Source organism: Ranitomeya variabilis, chromosome 2 (assembly GCF_051348905.1).
Source record: "Ranitomeya variabilis isolate aRanVar5 chromosome 2, aRanVar5.hap1, whole genome shotgun sequence".
NCBI classification, from domain to species: domain Eukaryota; kingdom Metazoa; phylum Chordata; class Amphibia; order Anura; family Dendrobatidae; genus Ranitomeya; species Ranitomeya variabilis.
In genome coordinates, this window is record NC_135233.1 from 415,289,677 (window position 1) to 415,316,980 (window position 27,304).

At 47.0% G+C, this 27,304-nt stretch overlaps 1 protein-coding gene across 2 annotated transcripts in view; it reads right to left on the reverse strand.

The window, feature by feature from the left end:
- The window catches only part of LOC143806308 (protein Shroom4-like), a 471,342-nt gene extending 461,669 nt beyond the window's left edge, over window positions 1-9,673 (reverse strand). For both annotated transcript variants that reach the window (XM_077286552.1, XM_077286551.1), the window contains exon 1: window positions 9,000-9,673. In XM_077286552.1, coding sequence (XP_077142667.1) covers window positions 9,000-9,062 — 63 coding nt within the window. In that variant the 5' untranslated portion in view covers window positions 9,063-9,673. The remainder of the gene's footprint in view (window positions 1-8,999) is intronic.
- Window positions 9,674-27,304: the final 17,631 nt, after the last annotated feature.

Consider the following 27,304-nt stretch of genomic DNA (forward strand, 5'->3'; position numbering starts at 1 on the left):
CCAGAGAAAGGGACCCCAAAGCAAGATACAAGCCCCCCACAAATAATAACGGTGAGGTAAGAGGAAATGACAAACACAGAAATGAACCAGGTTCAGCAAAGAGAGGCCAGCTTACTAATAGCAGAATAAAGCAAGATAACTTATCTGGTCAACAAAAACCCTATAAAAATCCACGCTGGAGATTCAAGAACCCCCGAACCGTCTAACGGTCCGGGGGGAGAACACCAGCCCCCTAGAGCTTCCAGCAAAGGTCAGGATACAGATAGGAACAAGCTGGACAAAAATACAAAACAAAACCAAAGCAAAAAGCAAAGAAGCAGACTTAGCTTGAAATACAGGAACCAGGATCAAAGGACAAGAGCACAACAGATTAGCTCTGATTTCAACGATGCCAGGCATTGAACTGAAGGTCCACGGAGCTTAAATAGCAACGCCCCTGAACTAACGGCCCAGGTGAGGAAATAAGAAAAGACAGACGCTCCAGAGTCAAATCACTAATGACCACTAGAGGGAGCAAAAAGCAAAATCACAACAGTACCCCCCCCTTAGTGAGGGGTCACCGAACCCTCACCACGACCACCAGGGCGATCAGGATGAGCGGCGTGAAAGGCACGAACTAAATCGGCCGCATGAACATCAGAGGCGACCACCCAGGAATTATCTTCCTGACCATAGCCCTTCCACTTGACCAGGTACTGAAGCCTCCGCCTGGAGAGACGAGAATCCAAGATCTTCTCCACCACGTACTCCAACTCGCCCTCAACCAACACCGGAGCAGGAGGCTCAGCAGAAGGAACCACAGGCACAACGTACCGCCGCAACAAGGACCTATGAAACACGTTGTGGATAGCAAACGACACAGGAAGATCCAGGCGAAAGGATACAGGATTAAGAATTTCCAATATCCTGTAAGGACCAATAAAACGAGGTTTAAATTTGGGAGAGGAAACCTTCATAGGAACAAAGCGGGAAGAAAGCCACACCAAATCCCCAACACGTAGTCGGGGACCCACACCGCGGCGGCGGTTGGCAAAGCGCTGAGCCCTTTCCTGTGACAACTTCAAGTTGTCCACCACAAGATTCCAGATCCGCTGCAACCTATCCACCACAGAATCCACCCCAGGGCAGTCAGAAGGTTCCACATGACCCGAAGAAAAACGAGGGTGGAAACCAGAGTTGCAGAAAAACGGCGAAACCAAGGTGGCAGAACTAGCCCGATTATTAAGGGCAAACTCAGCTAACGGCAAGAAGGTCACCCAATCGTCCTGATCAGCAGAGACAAAACACCTCAAATAAGCCTCCAAAGTCTGATTAGTTCGCTCCGTCTGTCCATTAGTCTGAGGATGGAAAGCAGACGAAAACGACAAGTCAATGCCCATCCTACCACAAAAGGATCGCCAGAATCTGGAAACGAACTGGGAACCTCTGTCTGACACAATATTCTCAGGGATGCCGTGCAAACGAACCACGTTCTGGAAAAACACAGGAACCAGATCGGAAGAGGAAGGCAGCTTAGGCAAAGGAACCAAATGGACCATCTTGGAGAAGCGATCACATATAACCCAGATAACAGACATGCCTTGAGACACCGGAAGATCAGAAATGAAATCCATGGAGATATGTGTCCAAGGTCTCTTAGGGACAGGCAAGGGCAAGAGCAACCCGCTGGCACGAGAACAGCAAGGCTTAGCTCGAGCACAAGTCCCACAGGACTGTACAAATGACCGCACATCCCTAGACAAGGAAGGCCACCAAAAGGATCTGGCCACCAGATCTCTGGTGCCAAAAATTCCTGGGTGACCTGCCAACACCGAGGAATGAACCTCGGAAATGACTCTGCTGGTCCACTTATCAGGCACAAAACAGGCGCCGAAGTAAACCGACGTTTCAACTCCTGGAAAGCCTCCACGGCAGCAGGAGCCCAATTAACCACATCGGAGCCCTTCTTGGTCATATCCGTCAAAGGTTTCACAATGCTAGAAAAGTTAGCGATAAAACGACGGTAGAAGTTAGCGAAACCCAAGAACTTCTGAAGACTCTTAACTGACGAGGGCTGAGTCCAATCAAGAATAGCTCGGACCTTGACTGGGTCCATCTCCACAGCAGAAGGGGAAAAAATGAACCCCAAAAAGGGAACCTTCTGTACACCAAAAAGACACTTTGAGCCCTTGACAAACAAAGAATTTTCACGCAAAATTTTAAAGACCATCCTGACCTGCTCCACATGCGAGTCCCAATTATCAGAAAAAAACAGAATATCATCCAGATAAACGATCAAAAATTTATCCAGATAGTTCCGGAAAATGTCATGCATAAAGGACTGAAAAACTGAAGGGGCATTAGAGAGCCCAAAAGGCATCACCAAGTACTCAAAATGACCTTCGGGCGTATTGAATGCGGTTTTCCATTCATCCCCTTGCTTAATGCGCACAAGGTTGTACGCACCACGAAGGTCTATCTTGGTAAACCACTTGGCACCCTTAATCCGGGCAAACAAGTCAGACAACAGCGGCAAAGGATACTGAAATTTGACAGTGATCTTATTTAAAAGCCGATAGTCAATACAAGGCCTCAAAGATCCGTCCTTTTTAGCCACAAAAAAGAATCCCGCACCAAGAGGGGAAGAAGACGGACGGATGTGTCCTTTCTCCAGAGACTCCTTGATATATGAGCGCATAGCGGTATGTTCAGGTATCGACAGATTAAACAGTCTTCCCTTAGGAAACTTACTGCCTGGAATCAAATCTATTGCACAGTCACATTCCCTATGAGGAGGCAATGCACTGGACCTGGACTCGCTAAAGACATCCTGATAATCAGACAAATACTCCGGAACTTCCGAAGGCGTAGAAGAAGCAATAGACACAGGCAGGGAATCCTCATGAATACCAAGACAGCCCCAACTAGACACTGACATAGCCTTCCAGTCAAGGACTGGATTATGGGTCTGTAACCATGGCAGCCCCAAAACAACCAAATCATGCATTTTATGTAGAACGAGAAAACGTATCACCTCGCGGTGTTCAGGAGTCATGCACATGGTAACCTGTGTCCAATACTGTGGCTTATTTTCTGCCAATGGCGTAGCATCAATACCCCTAAGAGGGATAGGATTTTCTAATGGTTCAAGAATAAAACCACAGCGCTTAGCAAATGAGAGATCCATAAGACTCAGGGCAGCACCTGAATCTACAAACGCCATGACAGGATAAGATGACAATGAGCAAATCAAAGTTACAGACAGAATAAACTTAGGATGCAAATTACCAACGGTGACAGGACTAACAACCTTAGATATACGTTTAGAGCATGCTGAGATAACATGTGTAGAATCACCACAGTAGTAGCACAAGCCATTCCGGCGTCTATGAATTTTCCTCTCATTTCTAGTCAGGATTCTATCACATTGCATCAAATCAGGTGTCCGTTCAGACAACACCATGAGGGAATTTGCGGTTTTTCTATCACATTGCATCACATCAGGTGTCTGTTCAGACAACAACATGAGGGAATTTGCGGTTTTGCGCTCCCGCAACCGCCGGTCAATCTGAATAGCCAGGGACATGGTATCATTCAGACCTGTGGGAATGGGAAAACCCACCATAACATTCTTAATGGCCTCAGAAAGGCCATTTCTAAAATTAGCGGCCAGTGCACACTCGTTCCAATGTGTCAGCACGGACCATTTCCGAAATTTTTGGCAATACACCTCAGCCTCGTCCTGGCCCTGAGACATAGCCAGCAAGGCTTTCTCTGCCTGAATCTCAAGATTGGGTTCCTCATAAAGTAAACCGAGCGCCAGAAAAAACGCATCAATATCGGCCAATGCCGGATCTCCTGGCGCCAACGAAAAAGCCCAATCTTGAGGGTCACCCCGTAAGAATGAAATAACAATTTTTACTTGTTGAGCAGAGTCTCCAGACGAACAAGGTTTCAGGGACAAAAACAATTTACAATTATTCCTGAAATTCCTAAACTTAAATCGGTCTCCTGAAAACAGTTCAGGAATCGGAATCTTGGGTTCAGACCTAGGATTTCTGGTAACATAATCTTGTATACCCTGCACACGAGCGGCAAGCTGGTCCACACTTGTAATCAAGGTCTGGACATTCATGTCTGCAGCAAGCTTAAGCCACTCTGAGGTAAAGGGGAAAAGAAAAAAAAAAAAAAAAAAAAATGAGAGAGGGAAAAAAAAAAACCTCAAAATTTTCTTTCTTATAATCCCACTTCTGCAATGCATTAAACATTTAATTCAAGGCCTGGCATACTGTTATGACCCCAGTGGACAGGGTCTCAGAGGAACGTGTAAGTCTGCGAGATACAAAAATCCAGCTCATAGGGCTGTGGTAACTGGGTTGACCAAATAGCTACTCCTAACGCCAACACTAGAAGTAGCCGGGGATCATGCCTACGGTGATCGCTAGATGACTCGCGCCAGCCGGAGAATCTAACTACCCCTAGGAGAAGAAAACAAAGACCTCTCTTGCCTCCAGAGAAAGGGACCCCAAAGCAAGATACAAGCCCCCCACAAATAATAACGGTGAGGTAAGAGGAAATGACAAACACAGAAATGAACCAGGTTCAGCAAAGAGAGGCCAGCTTACTAATAGCAGAATAAAGCAAGATAACTTATCTGGTCAACAAAAACCCTATAAAAATCCACGCTGGAGATTCAAGAACCCCCGAACCGTCTAACGGTCCGGGGGGAGAACACCAGCCCCCTAGAGCTTCCAGCAAAGGTCAGGATACAGATAGGAACAAGCTGGACAAAAATACAAAACAAAACCAAAGCAAAAAGCAAAGAAGCAGACTTAGCTTGAAATACAGGAACCAGGATCAAAGGACAAGAGCACAACAGATTAGCTCTGATTTCAACGATGCCAGGCATTGAACTGAAGGTCCACGGAGCTTAAATAGCAACGCCCCTGAACTAACGGCCCAGGTGAGGAAATAAGAAAAGACAGACGCTCCAGAGTCAAATCACTAATGACCACTAGAGGGAGCAAAAAGCAAAATCACAACACCTAGATCTATCTCCAGAAAACAACTCCGGAATAGGTATTCTAGGCTCTGACATAGGACTGTGCACAACAAAATCCTGAATACTTTGTACCCTTGCAGCAAGATGATCTACACTGAAGGCTAAACTCTGGATATCCATATCAGCAGCTGAACTCAGAGCCACACCAAGATTAAGAGGAGGAGAGAAGCCAGACACAGAGCAGCTAGACACACGGCAGCAAAAAAAAAAAAAAATATATATCTCCAAGCTTCTTTTCTCCTGCTTCTGCCATGAAATAAACACTTTATAGGCCGGCTGTACTGTTATGATCCTAGTGGCAAGGATCGCAGGTCGGACTAGCTAAGTAACTGAACAGACTACTAGCTCTGGGGAAGTGGTAACTAGATTGACCGCAACCTGATCCTATCCGCAAACAACTATAGGCAGCCGTGGAACGTTACCTAAAAATCCTAGACGTCTCGTCACTGCCTGAGAAACTGACTATTCCTGGAGGGAAAGTAAGTCCTCACTTGCCTCAGTGGAAGACCCCAAAGATATAGAATAGCCCCCCACAAATATTAACGGTGAGTTAAGGGGAAAGCACAAACGCAGAGATGAAATCAGATTTAGCAAATGAGGCCCGCTAATACTAGATAGCAGAAAATAGGAAGGAAACTGTGCGGTCAATAAAAAACCCTATTCAAAATATCCACGCAGAGATTGCTCGAGCCCCCGCACCAACTAACGGTGCGGGGGAAGCAACTCCGTACCCCAGAGCTTACCAGCAAAAAGAAATCACATGTTAGCAAGCTGGACTAGACTCATCATACACAGAAATCATATTGCAGGCACATGAGCAAAAAATATTCAAACAGAACTTAGCTTATCCTGAAGAGGCAGAAAACGAGATAATCAGGAGTAATCAGAATAGCACTGAATACATTGACAGCCGGCAACAAGTGGAAGTGAAGCAGAGCTAAATAGGAGCCTCCCTGGTGAATAACGAGGCAGCTGATCCAGCAGACCCGCAGGATAATAAACCAAACCACCAGGGGGAGCCAAAAAACCAAAGACACACAATACCATCTGTGACCACAAGAGGGAACCTGAAAACGGAGTTCACAACAGGCGTCCACACCTGGTGCACCTGGGCAAGTGCAGGGTCCCTGGTGAGACGGAGGGCCCATTCATGGTGCAGACAGGACACAGTGCCGGCGTTAGGGGCAGGCAGCTGCCTAGGGCCCCCGCTCCCCAGGAGCCCTCAGCTAACGGTACATCACGCAGCCGCTATGGGGCCCCTGTGAGGCAGGGGGGCCACCTGCCGCCAGCTCCGACTCCCCCGCCGCATTGAACTATACCGGCATCTGCCGGTACAGTTGAAAGCATTGATGGAGGAGGGAGCGTCAGATGACGCTCCCTCTCCCATCATTCCCCGCTCTGCCTCTGACACTGCGGGTGCATGATGACATCATCGCGCACTCACTGTGTGCCAGGCAGTGCAGAGGCAGCCACTGAAACAGGAGCAGGGAGCAGTGTGGGCACGAGGAGAGGTGAGGAGTGTTTTTTTTTACTATAACTGTGAGTATTGGACTGTGGGGCCATTCTTGGGGGGATGCAGGCTGTGCTATATACTACGCGGGCTGTGCTATATACTACATGGCTGTGCTATATAGAATGTGGGCTGTGCTATATACTACGTGGCTGTGTTATACTACTTGGCTCTGCTATATACTATGTGGCTGTGTTATATACTACGTGGGCTGTGCTATACACGTGGGCTGCGCTATATACTATGTGGGCTGTGCTATATACTACGTGGGCTGTGTTATATACTACGTGGCTCTGTTATATGCTATGTGGGTGTGCTATATGCTACGTGGGCTGTGTTATATACTACGTGGCTCTGTTATATGCTATGTGGCTGTGCTATATGCTACGTGGCTGTGCTATATGCTACCCATTTTGCACTTTTACAAAAGTTCCACATTAATACTTTCTAATGTTTAGTTTAAAAAGTTTTCCATAAAAAAATTGCCATTTTCAATGCATCCAGTTTTTTATTTGCAGCAAGTTCAGCTTACAAAAAAATGCCTACTGGTAACTGAGGAAGAGGGAGTAGGTCACAAAAATTGGCATATAAGTGGTTGACTTATATAAATCCCCTCTGCTGTATGGTATTGTATAATGTACAATAGCTATCACTCATGTAAGAAGTGAAATCTGGCATTGTACTATACCTATATTTCTCTGCTGTATCTGTGCATCATGAATCGTGGTATGTGTTAAAGGGGGGCCCACTGAGACTCTTGTCCCTGAGCCCTCAAAAACCTGGAGCCGGCCATGTCTCTACTCCAACACATCAGACTCTCGCCTATCGTCGAAACCTTCAAAAATAACCTGAAGACTCACCTCTTCCGACAAGGCTACAACCTGCAGTAGCCAACGATCGACCAAACCGCTGCACGACCAGCTCTGCCTTGACCTACTGTATTCTCACCCATCCCTTGTAGATTGTGAGCCCTCGTGGGCAGGGTCTTCTCTCCTCATGTATCAGTTGTGATTTGTATTAAGATTATTGTACTTGTTTTTTATTATGTATATGTAAGGAGGAAGACCAGGCTGCAGGTGCCTGCATCATGCTGGGTCCGGAACTGCTGAGGCTGCATCCCATGTTGCCTGGAGGAAAGAATAGGCCACAGGATAGGCCCCATGACCCAGGAAAAGGGGGTGTGGCTAAGCCAGGCAGTGAGGAGAAAGCGTGCGAAGAAAGAATGAGTTCCCCGATGGCAGTGATAGCGGAGACAGGTGTGCAGCATGCTCCACAGTGAGAGAGGCAGCCGGAGCCATGCTCCAGTAGGCGCAGCGGTGAGACAGTGTGTGTGCAGAGCGCCGGGTGCCCGGCGGTGCAGAGTGCGGTGCTCGCACAGAGGAGCGGGGGCCAGGTGTAGAATTCTGAGGTGTGTTCCCTAAGACTGATGGATGTGCAGAGCACAGATCTGGGACAGCTGTGTGAGAGACCTACTGCGTGAGAGATTTACTGGTATCGGTGGATGCGCAGGGCAGCACAAGCCGAGCAGAGCAGCCATTCAGGTGACAGTAGCTGCTTAGAGAGAGACACGTGCGCTCCGTCACTGTGAGTACAGCGCATGTGCCACATAAAGTAAGCTGGGTACTGGACAGACATTTGCGACCTACCTTGCCAGTTGACACTTGCCAGTCCACATTGGACTCTGTCATTGCTGCGACCCTGTTTGTTTTTGCCGCACCAACGTAAGGACTAGGGGCTCAGCGGAAGGTACCGGAGACCGACCTCTGCCACCAGAAAACAGACTGTTTGCAGGACCCCACTGGAACAGAACTGCTCCAGTCATTCTTGGTGCCACTGCCTTCAAAGCTTCAGTTGTGAACTGGGAAGCCTCTGACCCGATAAGTGATTTAAAGACCTGCCATTATCTTGTTTATTGCTTATTAACCTTGCCTGTTGCTTGCCATTGAACTGTGTAACCCTCATTTAACCATTTATCTCCCTGCGAGGAGTTAATCCCCTGTTAAATTAAAACTGTTATATTTGTTAACCCTTGCTCTGCCTTCTGTCAGTCACTGCATCCCGCAACCTGCTTACATATACCCCTCCTCACATGTAAAGCGCCATGGGATAAATGGAGCTATAATAAATATTAATATTAATAATAATTATACTTTTGCAAGTCACTACAGTTGTTTTATCCCAGTGATACACATGAAATTTATCTATCTGACATGAGTAGAAGAAGAAGAAGAAGAAGAAGAAAACACTAGAATGTGAGTCAGAAATGGTGTGCGGCTTAGAAGCAATAATAGAAGGAAAACAGGAAAACATCTGCTTGTCATGAAATGTCAATCAAGTTTAAAAAAAAAGAATTAAGTAAAAGTTAAAAAACAAAAATCACCGAACTGAAAAGGTAATATTGGAATTATATAGCAGCAGGAATCCACAGAACATTAGGACGCTCCTTACCTGGCACATATGAATAAGGATCCAAACAGAGACCTGACTTATTCCTTTTGTGACAAAGATCATAATATTCAAAGGAAATAATGAGAATCACTTATGGAAATCCAGAAAACACTGATTCACAAGAGGAAAATGAGATAATATTTCCAGCAACTTAATGGAAGAATGAGGTGAGTTCCTGTTCGGCCAGACAAAAAGTGATGCTGAAGAGTGACCTATAAAGGAGGGACCTCCAGACATAGCGGCTGTGCAGGAGAACGCCCCCAACATTCCTAAACCTCTCAGGAAAAGGAAAGGAAGCAAAGGAGAATAAGATAAGCGTTAGGAGAGCAATGCTTGTGCTACTTATATGTGCAAAACACCCAGAACAGGATACAAATCTTTACATGAATCCATTAATAAAAATGTTTCAGTGCCTCCAAGCATTGAGCCTGTTCGGTATTCCCATAAGCTTCCGGTTTAGACGCTGCATTCCATTGGCGTTCCCTCTTCTGCCCAGAATAGGAAATCACTGGCAATTATTCAGGCTGGCAGGAAGCTAGTCTCTCCAACAAATAATACACTGTTTATTTATACTGGGGACTGAAAGAGGAAAAAAACATGAAACAATGCAAAGCTCTACCACACCTAAATGACTGGAAGCTGAAATTAGCGCCGAACTAGACGGTCTTCTAATGCATGCGTTATAATCAAAGTATACATGTTTAATGCAAGTTACAAATATCAATTATCACAACCCCATTCAAATTCACAACATAATTCCCAAGTGTCTCAATTTTATTTAAAGGTCTTGACAAATTCAAGGTGAGAGAAAGTTAGCTATAATAGAGAGGAGTGAATCAATTCAATGCAAATCCATTTGTGTTGAATTTTATGAAATTCACAGGTCTCTGCAAATTTAACAATCTGTGAAGCAATGTTTTTGGTATCTCGGTACCTTCTGCCCTTTCACACATTGCCAAGGATTGAATCAGGCAGAGAGGGCTCGTATAACTTCAGGCATGATGACAAGGGCTTTCACATAATGCTTTGAAGAAATCACATCACGTTCTCCCTCATAATTGACTGCTAATTGATACTATCAGAGCCACTATAAAAGCTGAGACAGGAAATGTAACAGCCCTTTTAAGTTGTTACATGCTTTAGAGAGAACTTCATTGCACAGCATTAGCAATAGGGAGGGAAAGGGCTAAAACTTTGGACAACTACTCCAGGCAGAATGTGGTGTACACTGAAGATAGAACAAGAGAGTAGTAGTCTGTGAATAATATATAGATTCACTTGATAGAGGAAGAGAGAGCTAAGAGGCAAGAATATTGCACCCATAGCGGCAGACCATGGGACCACTGTAAGGCTTGCAAGCAGGGGGCTGTGATACAGTGACCGGGGTCATATGTGAAGGTCGCTATGTGTCCCCCAGGATGCACCAAGAAGCATATTGAGGCCATGGAAGTGCATTGCAGTCTCTGGCATAGCTGTGATTGCAATGCAGAATAAAAGTGAGTGTTGGACTTGGGCAAGCTATTTGTCCAAGGCAAATTTAGGAAAACCTTTCAAGGGCTTTTCATTTTTGAAATGGACTACAGGAAAGTAGTGGAGTGGTCTATTTCCTCCCGTGTTTTCCATTGGGTTGAGGGTGTCAGTGTGGAGTTTGCAAGGTGCAGAGCAGAAGGGTCTGCAAAACCTCAGCCTGGGTGAGGGAACACAGAACCAAGCTTAGCGAACTCCTGGCACCCCACAGCATAACACACTGGTGCAGTCACCCTCGGAGCCAGATGCATTTGCGGACTGCCTTGTTTCCCGGCTGCGATCTGGAGGATACCGTTTGTTTTGTTTGTAAGTTTGGACATTAAAACTATGTTTACTTTGAACTTTCTTGGGTCACTGCCTCATCACTGCTCAGTGAGAACACCGCTGCACCTCAGGGCCCAGTGATGATCAGTTCTCCCCCACCACCTCTTTTACGCTGGGCATTGCAGATACTGCAATGGAAGCTAAACTTACCGCATTATAAAGGGATATGAATGATTTTTTATTTCTGTCATACAACAAATACAGTTTCCAAAAAAAAAAAACTGATAGTGGTTCTGGTCCCATATTCTTGTATGGATAGTGGTGCTGAAGATGTATTTATGTATTAATGGTGGTTCTGGTCTCTTATTCCTGTAATGATGGTGGTTGTAGTGACATCTTAATGTAGTGATGTTTGTTCTGGTGCTGAATTTATGTACTATTGATGGCTCTGGTGATGTATTCACATAGTGATAACATATCTGATGTCCTATAATCATCACCAGAACATCATCAGTAAATGAATATGAAACTAAACTCATCATCAGTACATGAATACATCACCAGAGCAATCAACAGTACATAAAAACAACACCGGAGTCATCATCAATAAATTAATAAGTTCACAAAAACTGAACTAAGAAATTATAGGCCAGTGAGCTTAACTTCTACTGTGGGTAAAATCCTGGAGGGTATTCTGGATGATATACTGGAGTATCTGAAGAAAAATAACCTCATGACCCAAAAGCAACATGGATTTACTAGGGACCATTCCTGTCAAACTAATCTGATAAGCTTCTATGAAGAGGTAAGCTTCGCACTGGACCAAGGACACGCAGTGGAAGTGGTGTATATGAACTTTTCAAAAGCTTTTGATACGGTGCCACACAAAAGGTTGATACATAAAATGAGAATAATGGGGATAGGGGAAAATTTGTAAGTGGGTTAAGAACTGGCACAGGGATAGGAAACAAAGGGTGGTTATTAATGGAACACACTCGAACTGGGTCACAGTTAACAGTGTGGTGCCACAGGGGTCAGTATTAGGCCTGCTTCTTTTTAACATATTTATTAATGACCTTGTAGGGGCATACAAAGTAGAAATTAAATATTTGCAGATGACACTAAACTCTGCAGGGTAATCAATACAGAGGAGGACAATTTTATATTACAGGAGGCTACTTCCAACAGGTGGTGCTATAGAGTTCAAGTCCTTTTTTTCTCTGAAGAGGTAATTTGCATATTAAATTTCCCAGAGGAGCATTGCATGGCGAATAAGCCTCCTTACCTTGACAAGCCAGAGCTGGTATGTCACTCTCCACAAGGAGAAACCTTATCCCTTAGACCTCATGAGGAGAACATAATTTTACCTTTAAACAAGTCACTAGAGTGACCACACTTAGAATACTGTGTACAGTTCTGGTCTCCGGTGTATAAGAAAGACATAGTTCAACTAGAGTGGGTAAAGAGAAGAGCGACCAAGGTTATTAGAGTACTGGGGGGTCTGCAATACCAACACAAGTTATTACACTTGCGGTTATTTAGTTTTGAAAAATTAATGCTAAGGGGTAACCTTTCTAATGATCTTTTTACTCGTAGATCTGAGACGGGGACAAGGGGGCATCCTCTACGACTAGAGGAAAGAAGGTTTAATCACAATAACAGACGCAGATTCTTTACTGTAAGAGCAGTGAGACTATGGAACGCTCTGCCTTATGATGTTGTGATGAGTGATTCATTACTAAAATTTAAGAAGGGACTGGATGCTTTTCTTGAAAAGTATGTTACAGGTTATTTACACTAGATTCCTTGATAAGGCATTGATCTAGGGAACTAGTCTGACTTCCGTCAGTGGAGTTGGGAAGGATTTTTTTCCCCAATGTGGAGCTTACTGTTTGCCACATTGTTACTGTTGTTATCAGTCATTATTAGACGACAGTGAACCATAGAGGAACCAAAGTACTGATGAGTAGTGATTAGCGAGTGTACTCATTGCTTGGGTTTTCCCGAGCGCGCTCGGGTGATCTCCGAGTATGTTAGTGTTCGGAGATTAAGTTTTCATTGCGGCAGCTGAATGATTTACAGCTATTAACCAGCTTGATTACATGTGGAGATTCCCTAGCAACCAGGCATCCCCCACATGTACTCAGCCTGGATAGTAGCTATAAATCATTTAGATGAGGCAATGAAAACTTAATCTCCGAACACTAACAAATATTCGGAGATCACCTGAGCATGCTCGGGAAAACCCGAGCAACAAGTATATTCGCTCATCACTAGTAGTTATGAGTGAATTTGTGCTAAAAATGATTGCCAAACATAAAATCGTCATGAGTATGGCACATTCGGATTCGTGATCAGAAACACAAGCTAAATTTTATCAAATAAATAAAAAATAAAAAATTCCGAAAGTTGTCATTCACCTTGTCATTCATTGACGGTGAAATTCAACTGTCTGCATAGCTTATGCAGATTAAAAGAAAAAATGTTTCTGTTGCTAAATGTGATACAGCCCACCATATCCCTCATTGTAATTTTGTGGCAGTGAAATTGTTCTGTGTGTAGAGCTGTTGCACAGTAAAATATTTTTGCTGTTGCTACCGTGATTCAGCATGCCATATCCCACGTTGTAATTTTGTGGCTGTGAAAATAAGCTGTGTGCAGAGCTGTTGCACATTATCATTTATTTATTTTTATTTATTTTTTTACAAACGTGCAGGCTAGATCTGAGTTTGAAATTGTTTAGAGCATATCTTCTTTATAAACACCAATAAGTGAACTCACTAATACACTTTCCAAATATAAGCAAATTCCACAAATAGCCACCAATACTAACGCCTTTCTTGGATTGATGAATAATTTTTATTTTTTCACAACACTAAAAAACCATACAGGTTTATAAAAATACATAAAAATAGGGAAACCAAATGTTAGGAGTCGACTTCCCACCGCTGCACAGGGGGAATCTTGAATCATGTCTGCTGCAGTCTCCCATTCTGCATCAGCCGCAGTGGAGCCTGCTCAGCAGAGACGTCAGTCCCAGCGTCTCACTGAATCTGATACTGTGCAAAGGGTTACTGCTGCCTCTCCAGGCTCTGCTATTGTACCCTGCACTGGTCTGCGGCGAGCAGGCTTTTCTGGGACTAAGTCCTGCTTTGCACACACTGAGCATGCCCAGGGTAAGATCTCTCAATGGAGATCAAGGGACACATGCTCAGGTACTGCAGCAACTTCCATTGGTTCTCCAGGAAGGTCCTGTACCTGATCAAGTTCTGTGGCAGTCTTCCATTGGTCCTTCTGGGAAGGTCCTGAAGTTGCTGCAGCTATAAAAGGTTCTCCTGACCGCACGGCCATGCGCTAGTATCAATTTATGTATGAGCTCAGCGCCAGTGTGGTCGTGTTTGTATGCAGTCAGGGACCCGGCTGAAATTATCCCCTAGAATGCTGGCACCTCCGGTGAGGAGTTTTGTGTGTGTGTATTCAAGGACCCGGCTGAAATAACCCCCTAGAATGCTGGCACCTCCGGTGAGGAGTTTCATGTGAGTGGATTCAGGGCTGGCGTATAGCCATAGAATTCAGGCTCCACCGCAGAGGAGCTGCGTGTTTGCATTTGACTGCATGACCATTATCTGCTCTACTAAGTAGCTGTGTTCCTCTGTGAGCTAAACAGGGCACAGCGTTCTCTTTGCTAACAGACTCTGTGAAGTAACAGAGTTTGTTTATACTACTATTTTGTACTGCCATATCTAGCAGCAGGTTCTGTCCTGCACAGTGGATCCCGGGTTGAGAACGCACCTACTATTTCTAATAAATATATATTCGGTGCGTTCCGCCAACCCTAACAGTATACTAGCGCCAGGATCTGGCTAAGTAATGGCGGATGAACAGCGATTGCAGGGGTACATCCAGCTGCTGGAGGGCCGGTTGGCGTCTCTCGAGCGTGCAACCTCGGCGGTGGATGTTACCGCAATAGCTGTTCAGGCTGCTAGCGTGGCTGCAGCAGCTTTACCCACTGCCACCTCTGTTCCGACCTAATCTCACACCTCCCGTTGCCTGCAAAATGCTCTGGGGACAGTAAGTCCTGTAGGGATTTCGTGAGCCAATGTGGTATACATCTCGAGCTCCTGGCTGCACGTTTTCCCACAGAGCGGGAAAGGTGGGATTCATAATCTCCTGTCGGACAGAGCTGTGGAGTGGGCTACGCCGCTGTGGGAGCGCAACGATCATGTGGTGCAGAGTGTTCCTCGGTTTCTGGGCACTCTGAAACAGGTCTTTGTAGGACCTCAAGTCACCCATGATACGGCCCTCCAACTGCTGGCATTGACTCAGGGTTCGACCATGGTCAGCCATTTTGCCATCCACTTCCGGACATTAGCGTCTGAGTTGGAGTGGCCAGATAAAACCCTCATGACCATGTGAAGGACGCTTTGGCCACTAGGGAGATTCCCGCCACACTGGAGGAGCTCATAGCTGTATCAATACGCATACACCTTCGTTTTCACAAGTGAAGGTTGGAGCGAGCCCAGTGTAGGCAGAGGTTTCGGCTGGCTCCCACCTTCGCCAGACCTTTGGAATCTCTGGTCCAGGTGTGCAAGTCACATGAGGCCATAGAGGGGTCACGAGCGGGGTCCAAGTCCCCGTCCACTCGTGCACTTAAGGTCTGTGATGTTTGCCGGAAGTCAGGACATCTTGCCCCCAAGTGTCCTCAGCGGTCGGGGAAACGTCAGCGTCTAGTGGCAGTTGGAGGAGGTACACTAGACACGGCGACGTTTGCCTCTAAGTTGTCCTTCAAGGGGACAATTACCATAGGCCCATCCACTCTTATGGTAGAGCTATGCGTGAACTCTGGGGCGGAGAGTAATTTTATGTCATCCGCTTTCGCCCAGCGACACGCAATACCCCTGGTGATGCTCGCCAAACCAGTAACCGTTCGAGTGGTAAATGGGTCGACACTACCCTCACAGATTACACACCAAACCATTCCTTTCACTCTTTCTGTGTCTCCATCACATCAGGAGATTATCTCTCTATTAGTCCTTCCTGAGGGAGTTGATGAGGTCCTGTTGGGGATAGCATGGCTACGCTACCATTCTCCTCATATCTCCCCAAGCACTATTGGCCCTATGCGGACATGTTCTCCAAAAGGGCTGCGGAGACCCTTCCGCCTCACCGCCCCTATGACTGTCCTATTGACCTCTTGCCTGGTACTGAGCCTCCCTGGGGTCAAGTGTATCCATTATTTCTCCCGGAGATGGAGGCAATGTCTCAGTACATCCAAGAGAATCTGGCAAGAGGATTCATTAGGAAGTCAGTGTCACCTGCAGGGGCTGTGGAGAATTACGTCCATGCATAGACTACAGGGGTCTTAACGCCATCACCGTTAAGAACAAGTACCCACTACCCCTGATATCTGAGCTCTTTGATAGGCTACGGGGAGCAAGGGTATTTACAAAATGAGATCTGCGGGGTGCTAACAACCTGATTCGCATCCGTGAGGGGGACGAATGGAAGACGGCTTTTAACACCAGGGATGGGCACTATGAATATCTGGTGATGCCCGTCGGGCTCTGTAATGCCCCAGCCGTTTTCCAAGACCTTGTGAATGACATCTTCCGGGATATGCTCAACACCTCGGTCGTAGTCCATCTGGATGATATTCTCATCTACTCTCCAGATATTGACTCCCATCGGAGAGATGTTCGCAAAGTCTTCGACCTCTTACGGGCAAACTCCCTCTACGCCAAGTTGGAGAAGTGTGTGTTTGAGCAGGAGTCCTTGCCTTTCCTTGGTTATATCATCTCTGCCCAGGGTTTGGCTATGGATCCTGCCAAGCTACAGGCTGTGATAGACTGGCAGGAACCCCATTCACTTAAAGCGGTGCAGCGCTTTATGGGGTTCATTAATTACTATCGCCAGTTCATTCCACACTTCTCAACTTTGGTAGCTCCCTTGGTTGCCCTCTGTAACGGGGTCTACCGTGCTGGAGTACCTCTTTCAGTACCACCCCGTGTTTCAGGAGGTCCACTCTGGATTGGCTGGAGTCTGAATGAAGGACGCTGGCTGGAATTCCTTGGTTACATATAAAAGATCACTGCTTCTCCACGTATTTCCAGTGTGACAACACTTTACTCACAGGACACAGAATATATATCACACAGGTATAGAGAGCAGGCCTATTGAAAAGCGGCAGGCCAGACATACATTACAATGGCCGCAGGGGGCCAGAGCCTGCTGATATTTACTGTGGGAATTACAAAGTTGGGGGAGGTCAGAAGGAGTCCTTTTACCTAAGACATCCGGCAAGGGAAGTCCGGCTAAATCTTCTGCTTCAGGTGAACAAATGGCCACTAACTCTTCAAGGCGCTCCCGGTAGGGCTTCAGCATATTCACGTGGAACATGCAGATAACCCTGGGGTCGTCACAATCGGCGACATTATAGGTGGTGTTGGCTATTTTCCCCACAACCTCGTAGGGCCCCTGCCATGCAGCTTGGAACTTGTTCTGCCTAGTGGGCTCTAACATCAGGACCTTCTGTCCTATTTCCAAGGTGCGTTCTCTGGCCCTCCGATCGTACAATACGCGCTGGCGCCGCTGGGCCACCTGCATGTTCCCACGTACAGCCTGGGTCAGCTCCTGTAGGTGGTCCCGGAATTCCAGCACATAGGGTACAATAGGTACCCCTTATTTGATGCCCTCCCCTTCCCAGTGTTCTAGCACTAAGTCTAGGGGTCCCCTTACCCGCCTCCCGTATACCAGTTAGAACGGGGAGAACCCCTTGGATTCTTGGGGCACCTCCTGATAGGCAAACAGGAGGTGTGGCAAGAATTTCTCCCAGTCCCTGTAGGTCCTTGTAAAAGTGCTAATGAGTTGTTTTAACGTCCCGTTAAAGCGTTCACACAACCCATTGGTTTGCAGGTGGTACGGTGCGCTTCTAATGGACTTTACGCCGCACAGCTTCCACAGTTGGTTGGTCACCTCTGCTGTAAACTGGGTACCCTGGTCCGAGATAATCTCCCAGGGAAATCCAACCCGTGAGAAAACCTGGAGCAGGGCAGCCGCCAGCGTCTCTGCCAGTATGTTAGGTAACGCAACTGCCTCTGGATACCGTGTGGCATAATCTACCACTGTCAATACCTTTTCCCTTACGGACTGGGTTTGGCTAACGGCCCTATCAGATCGACCACTACTCGGCTAAATGGTTCCTCCACAATGGGGAGGGGGCATAATTTGGCCTTGCATCGACCTCCCCTCTTGCCAATGCGCCGGCAACTGTCACAGGTCTGGCAGTACTGACGAACATCATAAGTTACCCCTGGCCAAAAGAAGTTTTGTGTCAGACGATGCCTGGTGCGACTGACAGGTACAGAGCGCAGGCCCATTGAAAAGCGGCAGGCCAGACATATATTACAATAGCCGCAGGGGGCTGGAGCCTGCTGATATTTACTGTGGGAATTACAAAGGTGGGGGAGGTCAGAAGGGGGATATCTTGTCCCCTCTGTCCAGGGGCGCAGCCTGTGGGCTGATGCATTAGGGATATGCATCTCACATGGAACCTATTATACATACATATAACTGTACAACATAATCTGGGTGCTGAGGGGTTCCGTAACACCCTCACCAAGAAGGGAGCAAATCCCAAGTTGTGGTCGGAGGATGTCTCCAAGGCCTTTCTCTCGATTAAGTCACACTTCACTAGCGCTCCCATTCTACATTGCCCCGATGTAGATAAGCCATTTATCATGGAGGTGGATGCCTCATCCATTGGTGCTGGAGCAGTTCTTTTCCAAAAGGATGTTCAAGGTCGGAAGCATCCTTGCTTCTTCTTCTCCAAGACCTTCACACCAGCGGAGAGGAATTATTCCATCGGGGACAGGGAGTTGCTAGCCATGAAGTTGGCTTTCTCAGAGTGGAGATACCTCTTGGAGGGAGCTCGCTTTCCCTTCCAGGTATTCACTGACCACAAGAACTTGGTATATCTACAGACGGCCCAGCGGCTGAATTCTCGCCAGGCTAGATGGTCCCTGTTCTTCTCCCAGTTTCATTTTACTCTCCATTTTCCCCCCGGGGAGAAGAACATTCGTGCCGACGCTCGCTCCCACTCCGTAGTGTCATCTGAGGAGGGGGAGGAGGAGCCTCGGCTTATTGTCCCTTCTGAGAGCTTGAGAACTGTGGCTCCTGTTTCGCTAGAGTGCGTGCCCCCGGGCAAGACTTTCGTGCGAGTGAATTTGCAACCGGAGGTTCTCTCTTGGGCTCATTCGTCCAGAGTGGGTTGGCATTTTGGGACCAAAAGGACATCTGAGCTTTTGGCGAGGACATACTGGTGGCCACATATGGCCCATGACGTCGGGGACTATATTCGGGCGGGCGTTTCCTGCGCCCAGAATCGGTCTTCTCAGCAATGGCCTGCTGGGTTGCTTTACCCCCTGCCGGTGGCAGACAGGCCCTGGGAGATGGTTGGGATGGACTTCGTGGTGGGCTTACCCAAATCTCATAGCTGCACCATTATCTGGGTTGTCACCGATCATTTCTCTAAGATGGGGCACTTGGTGCCGCTTCCACGGTTACCTTCTGCACGGGCCTTGGCGGCGTTATTCATAAAGCATATTTTCTGTTTACATGGAATGCCTGATAAAATTGTCAGCGACCGGGGTCCCTAGTTCGCGTCTCGGTTTTGGAGAGAGCTCTGTCGTTTACTCAGCATAGAGTTGAATCTCTCCTCTGCATATCATCCCGAGACGAATGGGTTGCTAGAGAGGACCAACCAGACTCTGGTGACATACTTGCGACATTTTGTCTCTGCTATGCAGGATGACTGGGCATCTGTGCTACCTTGGGCGGAATTTGCCTTGAACAACGCCGTAGCCGATTCCACTGGGCAGACTCCTTTTCTCCTTAATTACGGCCCGCATCCATATGTCCCTGTGCCCATGCCCGTGTCATCCACCGATTCTAGGATGGCAGACTGGGCGGTGGAGGCACGTGGCATTTGGGACCGCCCACAGGATGCCATCCGGGCCTCCAAGGAGAGAATGATGGTTTCTGCTGAAACACACCAGCGCCCCGCTCCAACCTTTGCTCCTGGCGACTTAGTGTGGCTCTCCGCCCGTAACATCAGGCTGCGAGTTGAGTCCACTAAGTTTGCGCGTAGCTACATTGGCCCGTTCAAGGTTCTGGAACAGGTCAACCCTGTGGTCTACCATTTGGCCATTCCTCTGCGCCTTGGTGTCACCGACACTGTCCACGTCTCTCTCTCTTAAAGCCCGTCCATTTGTCACGGTTTTCCGAGTCATCTGCCGGGACGTCGGGTTCATCCACGGAAGAGTTTGAGGTGAATGCTATCGTGGGGTGTAAGGTGGTATGTGGCAGAAATTTTATCTGGTGGACTGGAAGGGTCATGGCCCAGAGGACAGAACCTGGGAACCTGTGGAGCACATTCGGGCTCCGCTGCTCATTGCAGCTTTTGAGCATAGTGAGACTCAAGGAGGGGGGATCATGTTAGGAGTCGAGTTCCCGCCGCTGCACAGAGGGAATCTCGAACCATGTCTGCTGTGGTCTCCCATTCTGCATCAGCCACAGTGGAGCCTGCGTCTCACTGAATCTGATACTGTGCAAAGGGTTACTGCTGCCTCTCCAGGCTCTGCTATTGTACCATGCACTGGTCTGTGGCGAGCAGGCTTTTCTGGGACTAAGTCCTGCTTTGCACACACTGAGCATGCCCAGGGTAAGATCTCTCAATGGAGATCAAGGGTCACATGTTCAGGTACTGCAGCAACTTCCATTGGTTCTCCAGGAAGGTCCTGTACCTGATCAAGTTCTGTGGCAGTCTTCCATTGGTTCTTCTGGGAAGGTCCTGAAGTTGCTACAGCTATAAAAGGTTCTCATGACCGCACGGGCATGCGCTAGTATCAATTTATGTATGAGCTCAGGGCCAGTGTGGTCGTGTTTGTATGCAGTCAGGGACCCGGCTGAAATAAGTCCCTAGAATGCTGGCACCTCCGGTGAGGAGTTTCATGTGAGTGGATTCAGGGCTGGCGTATAGCCATAGAATTCCGGCTCCACCGGAGAGGAGCTGCGTGTTTGCATTTGACTGCATGACCACTACCTGCTCTACTAAGTAGCTGTGTTCCTCTGTGAGCTAAACAGGGCACAGCGTTCTCTTTGCTAACAGACTCTGTGAAGTAACAGAGTTTGTTTATACTACTATTTTGTACAGCCATATCTAGCAGCAGGTTCTTTCCTGCATGGTGCATCCCAGGTTGCGAACGCACCTACTATTTCTAATAAATATATATTCGGTGCGTTCCGCCAACCCTAACACCAAAGTACAGAAAGAGGAAAAGCAGTTGGAATGGCTTTAAAGTGGCATAATCTAGATAAGGCACAAAAGGGGCCTATAGCCAATAATCTCCCATATGGATGGAGACATACATGTATAACCAATCAAAAACCGATGAACACCAGTGCTCTAGAAATGTAGTCTGTCTGCTAAATCTGCTAGCAATAGGAACCATGCATTACATAATATTGCATAATATAAAGTGCATAGTCATTAATATAAATAATTTGTGCAAGCAAGAATAAGTAGGATGCCGGAACACTACCGCGAGCAGAGCAAACATATACCACATACATAATGAAAGCCCATCAAACCATGCATTGATCTTAATTACCTTGTGTAAGCCAACAGCCAGGGAGCCACCACACCAGGCGCACGTTTTGCTATGGAAAGCTTCGTCCTCTGGAAGTGTTCGTGAATGGAAGTGTTCGTGATGCCACCTGTGGTACTCAGCCACTGGGGCTGATGGTATTGCAGCAGAGTTGGTATAGCTCCCCACAGGTAGAGCTTGGTCCCCAGGGCTTCCGATGCAATTGGTAAGGGATGGTAGGTGTTGAGATGCAGGAAAGAATTGGAGCACACAGGGTTGCAGTCTCTTTACTTTTACTGGAGAAGTTCAGGTACACAGGTACACAGATGACAGGTGGTCTTTGGAATCTGGGCAACCTGGAAGCAATTTTAATCCCCCTAGCCAGGTGTGGTTAGAAGCCTTACTTTATGCATTGAATTCTCTGTCCCTTGCTGCCTGAAGCTTCACACAAGGTCCTTTCTCAATCTGTCCTTTTAGATGGACACTACCCACATGGCAGCCAGCTCGAGCCTTTTTACAGGTGTCCCTTCTCTTGTGGTGACTCCGAGTTCTAATCTGCTGCTGTGCCTTCGAGTGTCAGTGGTGGCCAGGAGACCTGCAATCTCCTGCCCTCTGGTTTCTGCTGTGGGGCAAACAGTTCCCATACAATCTCGGACTCGGACAGTTCCCATACAACCTCGGATTCGGGTGTCCGGTTTCTTGCGCTCAAACCTGGAGTGAGCCCAATCGCAGCTCTATTCCAGTTTCTCTCTCCTCCTGTGCTTCTTCTCCCTTCACTGTCTCACACAGACTGCCCTTTTACTCCTCCAGACCAGAACTTATAGGGAAGCTACCCTGAAACCGTGTCTAGAGCTCCCCCTTCTGGCTTGGAGTCAGAAAAGTGTTGTATGTTAGTGCTACCTGTTAAGGGGATCCTTCTTGCTTCCAAGCATAGCATCACCCTCCCCGGGAGGAAGGTAACACCATTGTGGCATCCGGACTCCTGGGGTGCCACAGAATCTCTGGCTGTCTCTCTCTATAGAGGCATGTAACCTATTTTTATTCTTAACCCCTTCAGGACATGCGCCGTACTAGTAATGCGCATGTTGTGTCTCCCCTTTTGGTATGGGCTCTAGCGGTGAGCCCACATCTTTTCCGGCACATGTCAGCTATGGCTGCCAACCCGTTAAATGCCGCTGTCAAACTCTTTAACGCATGCTTCTGGAAAGCGCGCTGGAAATCCTGTCCGTCTGTGACCTTGTCACATGATTGTGGGTCACCGATAGGTCGGCATGACAATCATAGGTCTCCAGCAGACCTCTATGGTTGTCTCTGCCGAATTGCTATGAGCGCCGCCCGGTGGTTGGCGCTCATAGCAAGTGAGCATTTCTACTACATAAAAGGCGATCTGTATGTAGTAGAGCATGTTGTGAATTTGGTTTCTGGGTTCCCCCGGTGGTTTCTGGTGGTACTGCACTTATGTGCTTCATCTCCTCTGTTCACCTGTTTCCATCAGGATGTGGGAGTTGTCTATTTAGCCTTGCTCCTCAGTCATTTCTATGCCGGCCAACAATGTTACCAGAAGCCTTTCTGTTGCATGTTCCTGCTCCTAGACTACTATCAGCTAAGTTGGACTTGTAGTCCTAAGTTTGTTTTGCATTTTTGTTCCAGTTCTCTGTGATTGAATATTCTGAGGCTGGAAGCTCTTGTGAGCTGAAATTGCCACTCTGGTGTCATGAGTTGATATTAGAGTCTTAAAGTAATTTCAGGATGGTATTTTGAAAGGGTTTTCAGCTGACCGTGAAGTTCCCTTTTCTGTCTTCCTACTATCTAGTAAGCGGACCTCAATTTGCTAAACCTATCTTCATACTTCGTATGTCAATTTCCTCTAAAATCACCGCCAATATATGTGGGGGCTACTGTCTGCCTTTTGGGGAAAATTTCTCTAGAGGTAAGCCAGGTCTGTATTTTCCTCTGCTAGGGTCAGTCAGTTCTCCGGCTGGCGCTGGGCGTCTAGGGATAAAACGTAGGCACGCTACCCGGCCACTGTTAGTTGTGCGGTAGGTTTAGCTCACGGTCAGCTCGAGTTCCCATCTTCCAAGAGCTAGTCCTTTTGTATGCTTTACTACGTTCTCTTGCCATTGAGAACCACGACAGTTTGGCCGGCCGAGGGTTAAAATAATTGGCAGAAGAAAGGAGAGAAAAGAAGTCTGCAGAGAATTTTTTTTTTTTTTCCTGAGTTTGCTCATTAGTTGATTCACTAGCATCTCTGCTTACTGCAGCCTTCGTCTCTCTCTCCTTCTAATCCTTGAATGGTTCTGATTTCACCTGATTAATATGGATCCTCAGAGTTTAGCTACTGGTTTGGATAATCTCGCTGTGAAGGTTCAAAGTTTACAGGATTTTGTTATTCATGCTCCTATATCTGAACCTAGAATTCCTTTACCTGAATTTTTCTCCGGGGATAGATCTCGCTTCCAGAATTTCAAACATAATTGTAAATTATTTTTGTCTCTGAGATCTCGCTCCGCTGGAGATCCTGCACAGCAGGTCAGGATTGTAATTTCCTTGCTCCGGGGCGACCCTCAGGACTGGGCATTTGCTTTGGCACCAGGGAATCCTGCGTTGCTCAATGTGGATGCGTTTTTCCTGGCTTTGGGGTTGCTTTATGAGGAACCTCATTTAGAGATTCAGGCTGAAAAAGCCTTAATGGCCCTGTCTCAAGGGCAAGATGAGGCTGAAATATACTGCCAAAAATTTCGTAAGTGGTCTGTGCTTACTCAGTGGAATGAGTGCGCCCTGGCGGCGAATTTCAGAGAGGGTCTCTCTGATGCCATTAAGGATGTTATGGTGGGGTTCCCTGTGCCTACAGGTCTGAATGAGTCCATGACAATGGCTATTCAGATTGATCGGCGTTTGCAGGAGCGCAAACCTGTGCACCATTTGGCGGTGTCTACTGAGAAGGCGCCAGAGATTATGCAATGTGATAGAATTCTGTCCAGAAGCGAACGACAGAATTTTAGGCGAAAAAATGGGTTATGCTTCTATTGTGGTGATTCAACTCATGTTATATCAGCATGCTCTAAACGTACTAAGAAGGTTGATAAGTCTGTTTCAATTGGCACTTTACAGTCTAAGTTTATTCTATCTGTGACCCTGATTTGCTCTTTATTGTCTATTACCGCGGACGCCTATGTCGACTCTGGCGCCGCTTTGAGTCTTATGGATTGGTCCTTTGCCAAACGCTGTGGGTTTGATTTAGAGCCTCTGGAAGTTCCTATACCTCTGAAGGGTATTGACTCCACGCCATTGGCTAGTAATAAACCACAATACTGGACACAAGTAACTATGCGTATTAATCTGGATCACCAGGAGATTATTCGCTTCCTTGTGTTGTATAATCTACATGATGTGTTGGTGCTTGGATTGCCATGGCTGCAATCTCATAACCCAGTCCTCGACTGGAAAGCAATGTCTGTGTTAAGCTGGGGATGTCAGGGGACTCATGGGGACGTACCTTTGGTTTCCATTTCGTCATCTATTCCCTCTGAGATTCCGGAATTTTTATCTGATTATCGTGACGTTTTTGAGGAGCCTAAAATTGGTTCACTACCTCCGCACAGAGAGTGCGATTGTACTATAGATCTGATTCCGGGCAGTAAGTTTCCAAAGGGTCGTTTATTTAATCTATCTGTGCCTGAACATGCTGCTATGCGGGAATATATTAAGGAGTCCTTGGAAAAGGGACATATTCGTCCTTCGTCATCTCCCTTAGGAGCCGTTTTTTTCTTTGTATCTAAAAAAGATGGCTCTTTGAGGCCGTGTATTGATTATCGGCTTTTGAATAAAATCACGGTTAAATATCAGTATCCTTTGCCACTGCTTACTGATTTGTTTGCTCGAATAAAGGGGGCCAAGTGGTTCTCTAAGATTGATCTTCGTGGGGCGTATAATTTAGTGCGAATTAAGCAGGGGGATGAGTGGAAAACCGCATTTAATACGCCTGAGGGCCATTTTGAGTATTTAGTAATGCCTTTTGGTCTTTCAAATGCCCCTTCAGTCTTTCAGTCCTTTATGCATGACATTTTCCGTGAATATTTGGATAAATTTTTGATTGTGTATCTGGATGATATTTTGATTTTTTCGGATGACTGGGACTCTCATGTCCAACAGGTCAGGAGGGTTTTTCAGGTTTTGCGCTCTAATTCCTTGTGTGTAAAGGGTTCTAAGTGCGTTTTTGGGGTTCAAAAGATTTCGTTTTTGGGGTACATTTTTTCCCCCTCTTCCATTGAGATGGACCCTGTCAAGGTTCAGGCTATTTGTGATTGGACGCAACCCTCTTCTCTTAAGAGCCTTCAGAAGTTTTTGGGCTTTGCTAATTTTTATCGTCGATTTATAACTGGTTTTTCTGATGTCGCTAAACCGTTGACTGATTTGACTAAGAAGGGTGCTGATGTTGCTGAGTGGTCCCCTGCTGCTGTGGAGGCCTTTCGGGAGCTTAAGCGCCGCTTTTCTTCCGCCCCTGTATTGCGTCAGCCTGATGTTACTCTTCCTTTTCAGGTTGAGGTCGACGCTTCAGAAATCGGAGCTGGGGCGGTTTTGTCGCAGAAAAGTTCCGACTGCTCCGTGATGAGACCTTGTGCGTTCTTTTCTCGTAAGTTTTCGCCCGCTGAGCGAAATTATGATATTGGTAATCGGGAGCTCTTGGCTATGAAGTGGGCTTTTGAGGAGTGGCGTCATTGGCTTGACGGGGCTAGACATCAGGTGGTGGTATTGACTGACCACAAGAATTTGATTTATCTTGAGTCCGCCAGGCGCCTGAATCCTAGACAGGCGCGCTGGTCGTTATTTTTCTCTCGGTTTAATTTTGTGGTTTCTTACCTACCGGGTTCTAAAAATGTGAAGGCGGATGCCCTTTCTAGGAGTTTTGAGCCTGATTCCCCTGGTAATTCTGAACCTACAGGTATCCTTAAGGATGGAGTGATATTATCTGCTGTTTCCCCAGATTTGCGACGGGTCTTGCAGGAGTTTCAGGCGGATAGACCTGATCGTTGCCCGCCTGGTAGATTGTTTGTTCCTGATGATTGGACCAGTAGAGTCATCTCGGAGGTCCATTCTTCTGCATTAGCAGGTCATCCTGGAATCTTTGGTACCAGGGATTTGGTGGCTAGGTCCTTCTGGTGGCCTTCCCTGTCGCGAGATGTGCGAGGTTTTGTGCAGTCTTGTGATGTTTGTGCTCGGGCCAAGCCTTGTTGTTCTCGGGCTAGTGGATTGTTGTTATCCTTGCCTATTCCGAAGAGGCCTTGGACTCATATCTCCATGGATTTTATTTCTGATCTCCCTGTTTCTCAGAAGATGTCTGTCATCTGGGTGGTGTGTGACCGTTTCTCTAAGATGGTCCATTTGGTTACCTTGCCTAAATTGCCTTCCTCATCCGAGCTGGTTCCTCTGTTTTTTCAAAATGTGGTGCGCTTGCATGGTATTCCGGAGAATATCGTTTCTGACAGGGGAACCCAATTCGTGTCTAGATTTTGGCGAGCGTTCTGTGCTAGGATGGGCATTGATTTGTCTTTTTCGTCTGCTTTCCACCCTCAGACTAATGGCCAGACCGAGCGAACTAATCAGACCTTGGAGACTTATTTGAGGTGTTTTGTGTCTGCGGATCAGGATGATTGGGTTGCCTTTTTGCCCTTGGCGGAGTTTGCCCTCAATAATCGGGCTAGTTCTGCCACCTTGGTTTCTCCTTTCTTCTGTAATTCGGGGTTTCATCCTCGTTTTTCTTCTGGTCAGGTGGAGTCTTCGGATTGTCCTGGAGTGGATGCTGTGGTGGAGAGGTTGCATCAGATTTGGGGGCATGTGGTGGACAATTTGAAGTTGTCCCAGGAGAAGACT